Here is a 12,042-nt window from a genome sequence, read left to right as displayed (position 1 = left end):
ACCACTTGCTTTATGCATTCTATTACATTTCCCTGTCCATTGTCTGTTTTTCTTCCCAGCCGCTGCGCTATCAGTCTTTTCGAGCGCCGCTATATTCTATTGGAAGTTATCTTTCAATTTTATACACAATAAAGAAAAAAAATTGAATTTGATTTATCTCGTTTATTGTCAAATTTCATAAATTCTCACAAGCTTTTTTTTTATTAGTTTTATATCAACTAAACAATAATTAGTGGAACCGATGAATTTTATTTATAATAACAAATCTAATGATATCAATTTTGTCTACAATGTAAGTTAAGCTACCAACAAACATTGTTATGAATAATAATGGTACTAGACTACAAGGTAAAAAATTTTGTGTTAAATTTAACACATTTCTCGTGTCCCAATTTATCCACTATAATTTCAATGTTAATTTAACAGAAGGCAAATATGTAAACAAATAACACAAATAATACGTAAAAAATTAACACAAAAATGTGAATTATGTGTAAGATTTATTTATTATTGTGTTGTTTTAACTCTTAGAAACGGTGAATGTTAACTCAATGCAGAAAAGTTAAAATAACATAACGACAGTATGTTATATTAACATAAGAGTATGTTAAAAATTTAATACAAATATTTCTACACAAGAAAATTTCAACAAAATGTTTTTTACCGTGTATTTTTATTAAAAATACAATTCAAAAAATGAAAAACGTAAGATATTCGAATAATATTGGTTGGTATACCTGGAGGAAATGATTGTACGTATCTGGAATAATAATAATCCGTATATTTTGACGGCTACCACCAGAAAATTCATAAAAATGTAATGGAAAAAAATCTTTTCACACACAAGGCGTCTAATTCAAAGACCAGAATTCTTACAAGTCACTGCGCAATAATAAATAAGCCAACACAATACACTATAATCACGTAATCATGACAAACATGTAAGTTTCCATATGAATTATTTCCTTCTTGATTACTCATTGTTCCAGTGTCAACAACATGAGATTAAATCAGAGAGTATTCAATGCTTAATGAAATTCAATGAACCAATTATTATTGCGAACAGGTATCAATTATCTCGAATCTGTATTATTTCATATTTTACTCTCTCTCTCTCTCTCTCTCTCTCTCTCTCTCTCTCTCTCTCTGACATTCTCGACCTTAATATAGACGCAGGCTTTGTCAAGATAAAGAAATGCAAATAAAGAAATGGTCTAACACTTTTGCGTGAAAACACGACTTTTCTCGACAATGTAATGAGAAAAAAAACTCTTCACCTTCATGCGTATTATCAAAAGTACGTCATATATAGTTAAAAGTATGTGATGCACATAAAAAATAAAAGAGATGAAAACACGAGTCTGTCAAAGCACATCTTTGATTATTATGTCCCATACATCTACATCAAATATTGTACAATACTATCCAAAAAAAAAAACGTTAATTGAAACAAACACTTGAATAGAAAACATACAAAAAAAATATACAAATATAATTATATATACATTAAAAATGTAAAAATATTCAAAATATTTGTGCATAATTTTAGTTACTATTTGTTATTTTCCTTAAAAATGCACATTTCTGTCTATCTGTCGCATCTACTTTGGAAATTGAATCATCTTTCCAGCACTGTTCTTGAACAAGGGCAAATCGTTTATAGTGGATATCATAGCTTATCTTACGTCTCAGATGTCATCTTCGTGCCGTACAAAGGCAAGTAATTGAACTCTTTTGCATTGAAACTTAGAAAGTTAAAGGCCTCGGGGTGTCGCTTAAAATTGAATTGGCTTGAAGGAATAAAACCATTTAGTCTTGTCCGTTGCACAAGAGAATTAAGTATAGGTACATGTCGTAAATTAAATTTTTTGAATATTTAGTGCATTATTTTTAATTGTACATCGCAGATGGCAAAGTAAAAGAAATATTTTTAATATTTTTAATGAAAATTTCACACATCATAAATGTCCAAAAAAATAATATATAATGTAAATAATATAAATAAAAAATAGAGCACAGTAGATAAAAATATATAATATATAATATAAACAAAGAATAATGTTTAATATTCAACAATTCTATTTATAAATAGCATAAATTAATCCTTACGAACTTTGTCAACTTGTTATATCAAGTTTCTGCGAAGAGAAACGCCTTTACACCCTCACACACGTAAGGAAGCGATTTATTGTTATGGCGATACGTCAATCAAGTAACTATAGCACGCTCGACTTTGGAACCGTAAACTAATTACGACGACGTAATTAAGTAATTAACTATCTAGCACGGAGAAGGCTGCAAAGCTTTTCGTTCCATAACTCAGTTGAGCTATGTGTGTGCACGCACATTTAAAGCTGATGCAGTTTGTGAGAGTTATTTTACAGTTATGTAATTAACTCTAGTGCGCTATTCATATATTCAATTACAATATTTTTAGTGAATTAATTAATCCTGATGAATGAATTCCATGCGATATACGTTGATAAAATTTTTCTATTCACATTATTTGGTACTTATCAATATAGGATAGGCAGCCAAATTTCTAATAATCCATAATTAATAGCAAAGTTAAAAAATTCTCTGAAAATTGTACATATATATCCCTCTGAAAATTTTGAAAAATCACTGTCCAGGTTTTAGATATCTAGGTTTTGATTCATATTTCAAGACAAATTATATTTTTAGCGATAATTATCTATTATAAGCCGGCGCTTAATTAACCGTATTAAACAAGGCAGCGTATAGCAGCGTAATGATTAGCGCGTAATAATTAAACGTTAATAATGAGAGTTTCGACGAGAAAACCGAGCCATGCCTAATCATTAATTAATACCCTCAAGCTCTGCCGAGCATTCGTCGCGCGCAGTCTATCGGGGTCAATGAAAATTATGTGTATCCATACAGAGGCTCAATAAAGTATTCAAACCCACAAAGTACCACGCTCTCTTGTGCATACATATGTACTTACTCGGGCACGCTCGGCGCGCGCACAACCGACAAAAGCGTTCTTTAATATACGCGCACCATCGAGTGGGCGAGTTTACAGCGCTTGCTCACGGCACGTTTCTGGCACGAGAGAGTCACGAAACGCTCCAGATGAATCACTGCACGGCACGAAGTACAGTGATATAGAGTCAGCTAACGCGCCCCGAGAATCTAATGACGCGTCCATGCGGAAGCGAATTATCTTTTCTACCACCTGTACCTCGCACCTGATTAATTCACTCTTCCTCGATCACGGGGCCACGCTTTTATCAAACGACAAAAATTTAATGGCGCACGTCCATTCGATTGTACGATTAATCGAGGGGAAGTATTACGATCTTTGTTACGTCGGAAATGAGCTTTCACGGCTAAATGAGCGCGAGACGTTACATAGAATGTCAAGAACAAGCTTTAATATATTCGAACACAGATAAGTTGTCCAGGTATAATTAAAGCCTTTTCGTTAAAACTATGAAAAGTAACATGATTCTTAATAAAACCTCGATTTGTAAGATTTCTACAGCGCGATAAAAATATCTTACAAAATATTCAAGCATTTTTTATATATACTTTTAATAGATGTATATTTATGGAATAATTATTACATTTTCGTAAAACTTAAAATGCGATGAGAGTTGTTTTTTCTTTTCTAAATTTGCAAATCCTCGTCTGTATATAAAGCATAGCCTGTAACAAGTCAAAGTACGTCGATCGAATAAACGAAAGTAGTACGTCTCGGAGACGACAAATGCGCGTTCCAGCTTCCTCGTCACGATCGTATTGAGAGAATATTCACAGATACATAAAATCGTACATTCTTGTCGCATTTGAAACTAGAATGTCCCACCTCGCATCGACATGCACAGCTTGTCATATTCCCGGACATACTTGGACTAAACAATTCGCTCATGAAATTGTCCTGCCCGAATAACTCAAATAAAACGGGAAGAACTTCTCTCTATCCGCCATGAACGAAGAACATCAGCAGGAAACGCGGTGCACTTAAATGTGGAAATGCCCACTTTTGAAGTGGAAGTACACTCGGATGCGATATCTCTTTCTTGAAACTCATACCAAAACACCACTACGTCGTCGAAGCGCGTGCATCAAGCTTCGCGTATACACATTTATAGATCTACAATCTACATGATTTCCTTCCGTTGTTCGTATACCAATTACATAACATGCAATATTATATTGGTAATATAGCTATTTTGATACCTAATAACATTATGTTAATATGAGACGCAAAAATTCAAGCTTTTCTTAAAAATTACGTGTGTATGTCATAATTTGTTTAAAATAAAGTATCAACGTTCCATATCATTAGGCGGAATAAAAATTTTTATTTCCTTGCATTCATGAATAATATTTAATGCTACACAGGAATATTTAAGATGTAATTAGATAATAGTTTTATGTATGAAAATTAACGGATTTGCATATTCGTGTCTTGGAAACTAACAAAACTTAATAATATATCGCCAAGATTTCAATAATATTGCAATTTTATAGTATTTCCATAGCTTGTAGATAAATATATATTCCTTCACATTTCCTTGCAAAGAAACAGTGACAGTATATAACATGATATCCCAATATCTAACTCAATGACGAGGGTTAGCTACAAGACTAAATGAAATATCACGGTGAACATAATCGAATGCGAGGTGTGTGTGTCGTGCAATGTAAAGCTATATCACACGTCTAAATTAGAATTTGCAATGCAATCATTCATGCATGTCAGTAATGTCGCGGAACGAGATTCCACCATGCGCGTGTGTGTCCAGTTAAGTAATTTAATAATAATTATTCCCTCACAGAGAGAGGACGGCCGCAAAACGCGGCCCATCGCCACTGTCGACCGTCTCATAAATCACCGGCTAACGCTTAGCGGACTTAGTCACTGATCGTGATTTAACTGGCAATGTCAGTAAAATGCTAACAACTGCACGAACGAGCCAGTAAAAGAGAACATTTGTGAGTAAATCTTAAATGAACGATCGATTGAGTCTTATTTGTACGAGATCTTTTATGACGTTACTTAATGTCTTTAAGTGACTATTTAAATATAAAGAGCGCGAAGAAAAAGAGATCTCTCTTTAGAGTTCGCGAATCGTGTTTCGGTATGATATATGCAAATAAATCGACGCAAATTATGTAAGTTTAGATGATACTTCTAAAGTCGCAATGGTGGAAAAATCAGTGGAGATCCATCATCATGATTTTATTGTTAAGTTGAATCGCCGGGCACCAGCTGGTTTTTTGGCCGGATATGATGAGTTGAAAAACAATCTCCGAGGAAACGATATGAATTCTAACTTACAGTAAACGCGATTGTATCGATCGTCATTATACGAGCACGAAGGGTTCGGTGAGCGGAAGCGTGTGGGTGTATATAATGTGTATTATCAAAGTACAGAAGGGATGCGTTGGCAAATCCGCTAGAGAAGAACATAATGAAGCCGCAAATATTCCATCACGCTGAGAATATTTCTCTCAACTTAAATTGACGTAAACAATGGGACAATCGCGTGAACATGAGTGTGCCGTGTTGATTAAAAAATAAATATAAATTTAACGTTTTGCAGAGTTTTAATAATCACTCTTGAACACATCGGACTTCACACGGAGAAAAAATATCACGATTTAACATCAAATTGACCTTAAATTTTTTTCAATTTTAATTAAAAGCGATAGTTAACTCGCACGTCTCGCCAATCTTCTGAAGCATTGGCAGCTATACTCATAAATATTGAGTAGGGCATTATGAATTAGGACAGTCTATTTTGGCGCAAACTCAATAAACGAGTGCTGCGCATTATTGGACACCTGTACAGTCTCTCAACCTCAACAGTAATAAGGGGTTATTTGATTTTATCCACTCTTTGTGCTTTATCGAACTATACGCTAGCGGAGCGTACTCCACGGTCAGTTTCTATTTGCGGTCGTAATAATCTAACATAGTCTCCAACTCTCTCGTAAAGTTCGCTCTCTCACAAACGTGGAAACGAATCGCTCGGCAAGCTTTCTGCGTTATTCATTCGATGCCGCCGCCGCCGCCGGCCGAGGCAAAGACTCACGCTCGACCGCACTCGTAAATTATTTCCGGGCGAAACGAAGTAGCTGAAATACGTACAACCTGCATGAAATCCCATTTTTCCTATCAAATACGTGCCCACGCGATTCCCCGACTGCAAATAACTGTGGGTAACTGCTTTTCAAATACCCCTTTGCGATAAGATACGCCGTTTGCACAGCTGATATCATCTCAATTAGCACCCGTCGTGTCAAAAGCGTCCGCAAAGCTATCAAACAGAGAATTAAATACAGGGAGAACGATCGTTGATGTGATCTAATGATATGATATGCCACGTATGTTGAGTACAAGATTACCCACGTTTATCGTGAAGGAAGCTTTACATCGTACGATGATATCGATGATGAAGCGTATAAAAGCTTATATAGGCGAACGCGGCAGAATACGATGGCCGCTTCGAGGAAACAGCCGGGAATCTCTGGGAAACTTTAGAGCGATCCGAAGGCATCGGGTCAACTGCCACAAATGTACTCTGAACTTTCGGATTTCGGGGTCGTCCCCGAGTGCGTTTTCATCCGAAAACTCGAATCCTCAAAGCGACATACAGTGAATACCGTCAGAGTTTCGCGGCAATAAAGAAACTGTGCAACGAAAAGAGAAGCTGAAAAGGATAAAGAATGAGACACACATACGCTCGTTGAAGGGACACGCGATTGCCCAAAGCTTTTCACCCGGTATACCGGCAATTCAAAGCATGATTGCCCGCACAGAAAGAATTATCGAAACGAACTATCGACGGACAAAGGAAATCCAACATACTCGACTTTGACTTTTTTCTGACAAGTTCCTTTTATCGCAGACGTAATAAAATGCTAGAATAGATTATTGAATAAGATAAAAGTATTCGTATTTGCTTACACACATTCATATACATATATATATAAATATATATTACACATTACGTTTATCAAAGGGACGAAAGTATTGTATAATGTATCAGCCGTCTCAATAGACAACTCTCTCGCCTTAAACGGCTAACGCATAAATCTTCGCTTATCCTTTTAACCGCATGTCAACGTAAATAGCGCATTTTCGCACGTGCATAAATTACTCCTCCACTCGAATCGCTTAGCGGCAACAATGAGAGATACCGGGTATCGCCTCGCGCGCGATATAAAGGCAGCCTCGCGCGTCAGGGGCGATTTGGATCGTTAAAGGCTCGTCTTCCCGACGAGACGAATGCGGTTAGCGGCGCACCGCAGCGCCGGCGTCCTCGCATCCGCCCAAGGATTATGGATGCGTTCCACTTCCGATAACGCGCGAAACGTGAAGGCGTTATGCTCTCATCCCCTCCCTGCTGTCTTTCCTCCCGCTCCCGCGCGTAGCACGTTCCGCAGCCGCACACCTCGTCGAAGTTGGCAACAGCATCTGGAGCGTTAAGGGTGGATGAGCGATGTGCCGGTGTCTTGCGGCGTGATGGATCGTCCAATACCAGCCAATATGCAGTATTGCACGTGGAGTGGCAAACTGGTATCCATGCATCAAATCGCCGGCGGAGCGGGCGGCAGGGGAAGGTGGCCGGACAGGGAGGGTGGACGAAGGGAGTGGAAGTTTCGTGTGCTCTACACGACACGCTTACTGCACACACTATCGTATGCTCGGTCGCCTCCGTCGTGGTCAGAGAACGGTTCTTGCCCTTCTTCGTAGTACTACCATAAGGTGCATCTCTCCAATTGCAATAGGGATACCTTCCTATATACATATATATATATATATATATATATATATACATATGTACATACACGATTCTCTGGATGTCTCGGTAAGAACGGAGGATACCGTTGCTGCGAGCTACGTGGTCGTGCCATGTGTTTGGAACGTCAGGCAACCAGACACGTTTCTCGAGACAAGTTTTTGCTGTCTTATTTTATACGAATGGTCGTGCACCGAATTGTATTCACTTTTCTGTTTAACAGATTGTTCTAAGAGGTCAGAGTTTAGAGGAATAAAACGCGAAAGAAAAAGAGAACAGAAATGATATAATAAAGGAACATGATATTCAAAATAAAAATCGAATATATATTTTCATGCGACAATAATTTGATTTCTTGTTGTCGTACGATATATCTGGTCATTTCGCAGTTGTCTTGAATATCACACAACCAAAGTGATCCTCTCTCTATCAAATTTCTACAATTATATATAATTCTATATGTATAGAACTCGATAAATGTGAGAGAAATGTTGGCCTACCGAAATGTCAGAGTGGTGAACGGTCGATAACTTTTGTGACTATTGATGCTCTCCATCGGCGTGCCCCAAAAATCGTCATTGAGCACGCTGCTCCAGGACGCCTCGCCGATCACATCCCTGTTCCTCACCACTGCCGGTATATCGTCGTGCACGAAATCGCAGTCGAGTGCATTGAGATAGCAACCGACTGCGACGAGCGCGACCGCCGCGTAGATGCACCATCCGGGTGGCTCGTTCACCTCAGTCCCGTTGCAACCGCCGCGCCCGCCTCTCTTGGCTGACGTCTGACAGAAGCAGGAGGTACCGTTGTTCCGTCGCTTCATGTTACTCGGCGCTATTTGATACGCGAGACAAGCTCTCACGTTCGTTCGAATCGCAAAGCTCGAAGCGCGATCACTGTCATCAAAATGCGAATCGTGCGTTTTCGGTCGTTATCTCCTGCGCAAAATTTGATCGCACTGCCCGGTCTTACTACACTGATCGCGATCGGAATCAGCTGACTCTCGCATTTCTAAAACGAGCGTTCAGGAGAGAGATCGCACGGTCGGCAAGACGTGTAGCGTCTTCTCGATGTTTAAGGGTCGCTACTAGTATCACTTTGATCGCAAACTCCGGCGCACATTTCACGGTACTTATTTTTGTCGATAATCTTGTGAGTAGATAAGTCGTGAAGGCCTAAGGATAACACATTGACTTTTGAGTAAGCTCCCGATCGAATCAAGGGGACACGATTTCTGCGTAACTTTTGCGGCAATACGACGCGGTATCTTGCGGTGCTAACCGGTGCCTCGCGTTGGATTCTCCCATTTAGACCGTCCTTAACGATATCCCGAGCATTCGTTCGTCTCGCGGTGAGCTTGATAAATGACTGCGGGGGTTCATTATTTATCGGGCCGGCCCGACCGTGTCCTAGTTGAAGGGTAGCAGAGGGTTTCGCGCGCAAACCGCTCGCTACACGACTCGGATAATAGCCCTTGCGCGTGGACTTTCCTCGGAAATTGTCCCCATGGGGAACCTAGGTGGATTCTTTTTATGTAACCGCGTAACGACGTAACAGCTCGTTACCGCGCACGCAACCGGTACCGATACAGTCGCAAATCACTGATTCATACGGATCATTACGGATTCTTCTGGCAGAGTGAAACACGACATACTTATAGCTCACTTAGCGTGCGATTTAAGTGACATTAACGCAATGGTTCTGTAAAATGCGGTCTCGAAACGAATTGCGATCCGATGTTTCGTATATTCGTATATGCGCATTATCCGTCTATTTGGATAAATTTTCTCGTAATTTCAATTACGCAAGCACGAATTGAAATTATGCTTTAATTTTATGTTCCACTTGTATTCTTATATCAAATATGTAGTTATCAATTATATCGTTTTTATCGTTCTAGTTTGGCATGTTTCTCAAGTGCCTTCTTAAGAGTGAGAAGTCCTCGAGATCGTCAATGGATGCTCTACTTTGCTGCGACATCGAGAGAATTTCGTAGAATTATGGAGAACAGGTTACACAACGCCGAGAGGACGGCTGTATGACCCAGATACTCGTAGCGAGAACTCCTACGTCGCCACAATTTTACTGTGCATATAGATCTATACAAGCGGCTCCTATATCGCCGAGGGCATGGCTTGAAATCCTCCGCGGTAGCGCCTTCATCTCCCGCCAACCCCCTGTTTCTCCCTCACTTTTGTGCGCTTTTCTATCCCTTTTCCCGGCGCCGCTACCGCTTGCTTGCTCGCTTCTTCCTTGTTCCCCGTCTTCCTCCGGTTTCACCTCCGGTGAATCCAATCTCTGGACAAGTATCGCGATAATTTTCCCCTCCCCCGATTCCGCTCGATCTGTAACCCAGGATCCCCGGGATTCAAACTTTTGATGCCTCAACGATCTCACAGATTCTCGCTATTTGCCTTTGGTGAAATGACACTCGAGCGAAAAGTCGGGCGTTCTCAAATGCTCCAGCGATAGTCTTTCAACGATCGTCTTATTCATACGCGCCGATTCGTACCGAGTGACTTTTTGCGAGGGACGAGAAAATTTCGTGAGATAGAAATTATGAACGAGTTTCAATTATAGATATTCGATAGCTTCAATCATTCGAATTTACCGCAACTTTTTATTTGAAATTTACGGTAGCTTCATACCATCTATCTTTTTCTGCGTGACTGCTCTATCTTTCATTATAACTTTTTAATTTTCGTGCGATAACACGTAATTCGTATCAGAGATGATTAAATGCTATTGTAAAGGTAAAAACGGAATTTTCTCACTGATCGGTAATATCGTCAAAAGTTGATGATGACGAATTAACGATAGAATCATCGCAGACACCTGGACAATCTGTCATCTATTATTGCGCATTTTACCGATCGACAAGACGTGCAGATCGGTACGCACCGCACAACGTCATCGGAACGTCACAGATCACGACAATCGGCGTCGGCGTCGGCGTCGAGCTCGGACGGGGTCGTCGCGACGACGATAAGCGCGAGACTAAGGGACGACGGCATCCGCCCGGTTATATACCCGACGCACTCTGACCCGCAAAGCCGCGCCCGCGCACGAGCCACCCCCGGGGCTTTCTCTCCTGCCTGCACTCTCGTGCGCCTTCCCTTTCTTCTTCTTTCGCGTTTGCCAGCACCTGCTCAACCTTGGACTCTACTGACATCACATTGTTTACCCTATGGTTTACCTGCCGGAATATCATTCCAAAAACACATTATGTTCAAGTGATTCAAAACTTAAACTATCAGCTAAACATTGTAATAATTTAAAAAATGCTGAAATTAACAGTCGTTATATAAATTGACTTAAAAAAAAAAAAATATATATATATATATATATATTTAATAATCATCAAGAAATGATAAAAAAAAGTAATTTTATTAGAGTTATTATAATGGGTGTTTTATCTAATGGTCTTAATTACTCCACTTTGCAAACTTTTACTTGCTCACACTCATTTTAATAAATTAAATATTCAATTATAACAAAGTTTTAAGGATTCATCGCGCTACGTCTAGTACTATATACAATTAAAAGCACACTGATTCTTACGAGCAAGATAACAAAGATGGAGAACAACTGTTTATTATCTGTAGTTGTTATGAGAATATCTCGAATCTAACAATACAACGAATCACGGCTCGCGAATCAATGAACGTAATGACGATACGAGCTCGTTACCAACGATGATGATACGATAACGAGCCCGTAGTGGCGAAGTGATGCTGCATGGTATGATTGAATTTGGCTACATCGCGCGCCATCACAATTCTGAACATATATCAAATTGAAATTACATCATATCAAGATACAGTCATGTATGTATAATATAATTTTAATTATTGCGTCAAATCATTATCACAAGTAAAACAATTAAAGTGTAAACGTAATAATAACTCATCCGTAATGATTTATGTGCAAGCATACAAGAGTTTCAACGTGTAGGATTATATAGTTAATACATTCTGTTCAGAAATATTTATATCGAAAAAATGCATTTTAATTTGTTTAGAGTTTAAAAATAATAATGTAGAAACATATATATACATTGATATACATATATAGAAAATTATCCGAAATTAATTTAGAGAAGTTAATTTCTGTACCTTTAAATTATAAAAAAGATGATGAAGCAACAAAAATATCAACGTATAAATTGTGCGAGTGTAAATGATTGTAAGATAAATCAGAATTATCCTTATCACTAATAAGCAAGTTTCTGCAGGAAGTTATAATTGAGCAAGATCCTAGCATT

At 38.8% G+C, this 12,042-nt stretch overlaps 1 protein-coding gene across 2 annotated transcripts in view; it reads right to left on the bottom strand.

The window, feature by feature from the left end:
• LOC140673636 (protein O-mannosyl-transferase TMTC1-like) overlaps positions 1-10,758 on the bottom strand; it is a 141,330-nt gene extending 130,572 nt beyond the window's left edge. For both annotated transcript variants that reach the window (XR_012048079.1, XM_072906720.1), the window contains exon 1: positions 8,279-10,758. Coding sequence is in view for 1 of the 2 variants with exons in the window: in XM_072906720.1 (XP_072762821.1) it covers positions 8,279-8,601 (323 nt within the window). In the remaining variant the exon portion in view is untranslated. The remainder of the gene's footprint in view (positions 1-8,278) is intronic.
• Positions 10,759-12,042: the final 1,284 nt, after the last annotated feature.

The sequence above is a fragment of the Anoplolepis gracilipes genome, chromosome 1 (genome assembly GCF_047496725.1).
Source record: "Anoplolepis gracilipes chromosome 1, ASM4749672v1, whole genome shotgun sequence".
Lineage (NCBI taxonomy): Eukaryota > Metazoa > Arthropoda > Insecta > Hymenoptera > Formicidae > Anoplolepis > Anoplolepis gracilipes.
This window is presented reverse-complemented; position numbering and strand designations above follow the sequence as displayed.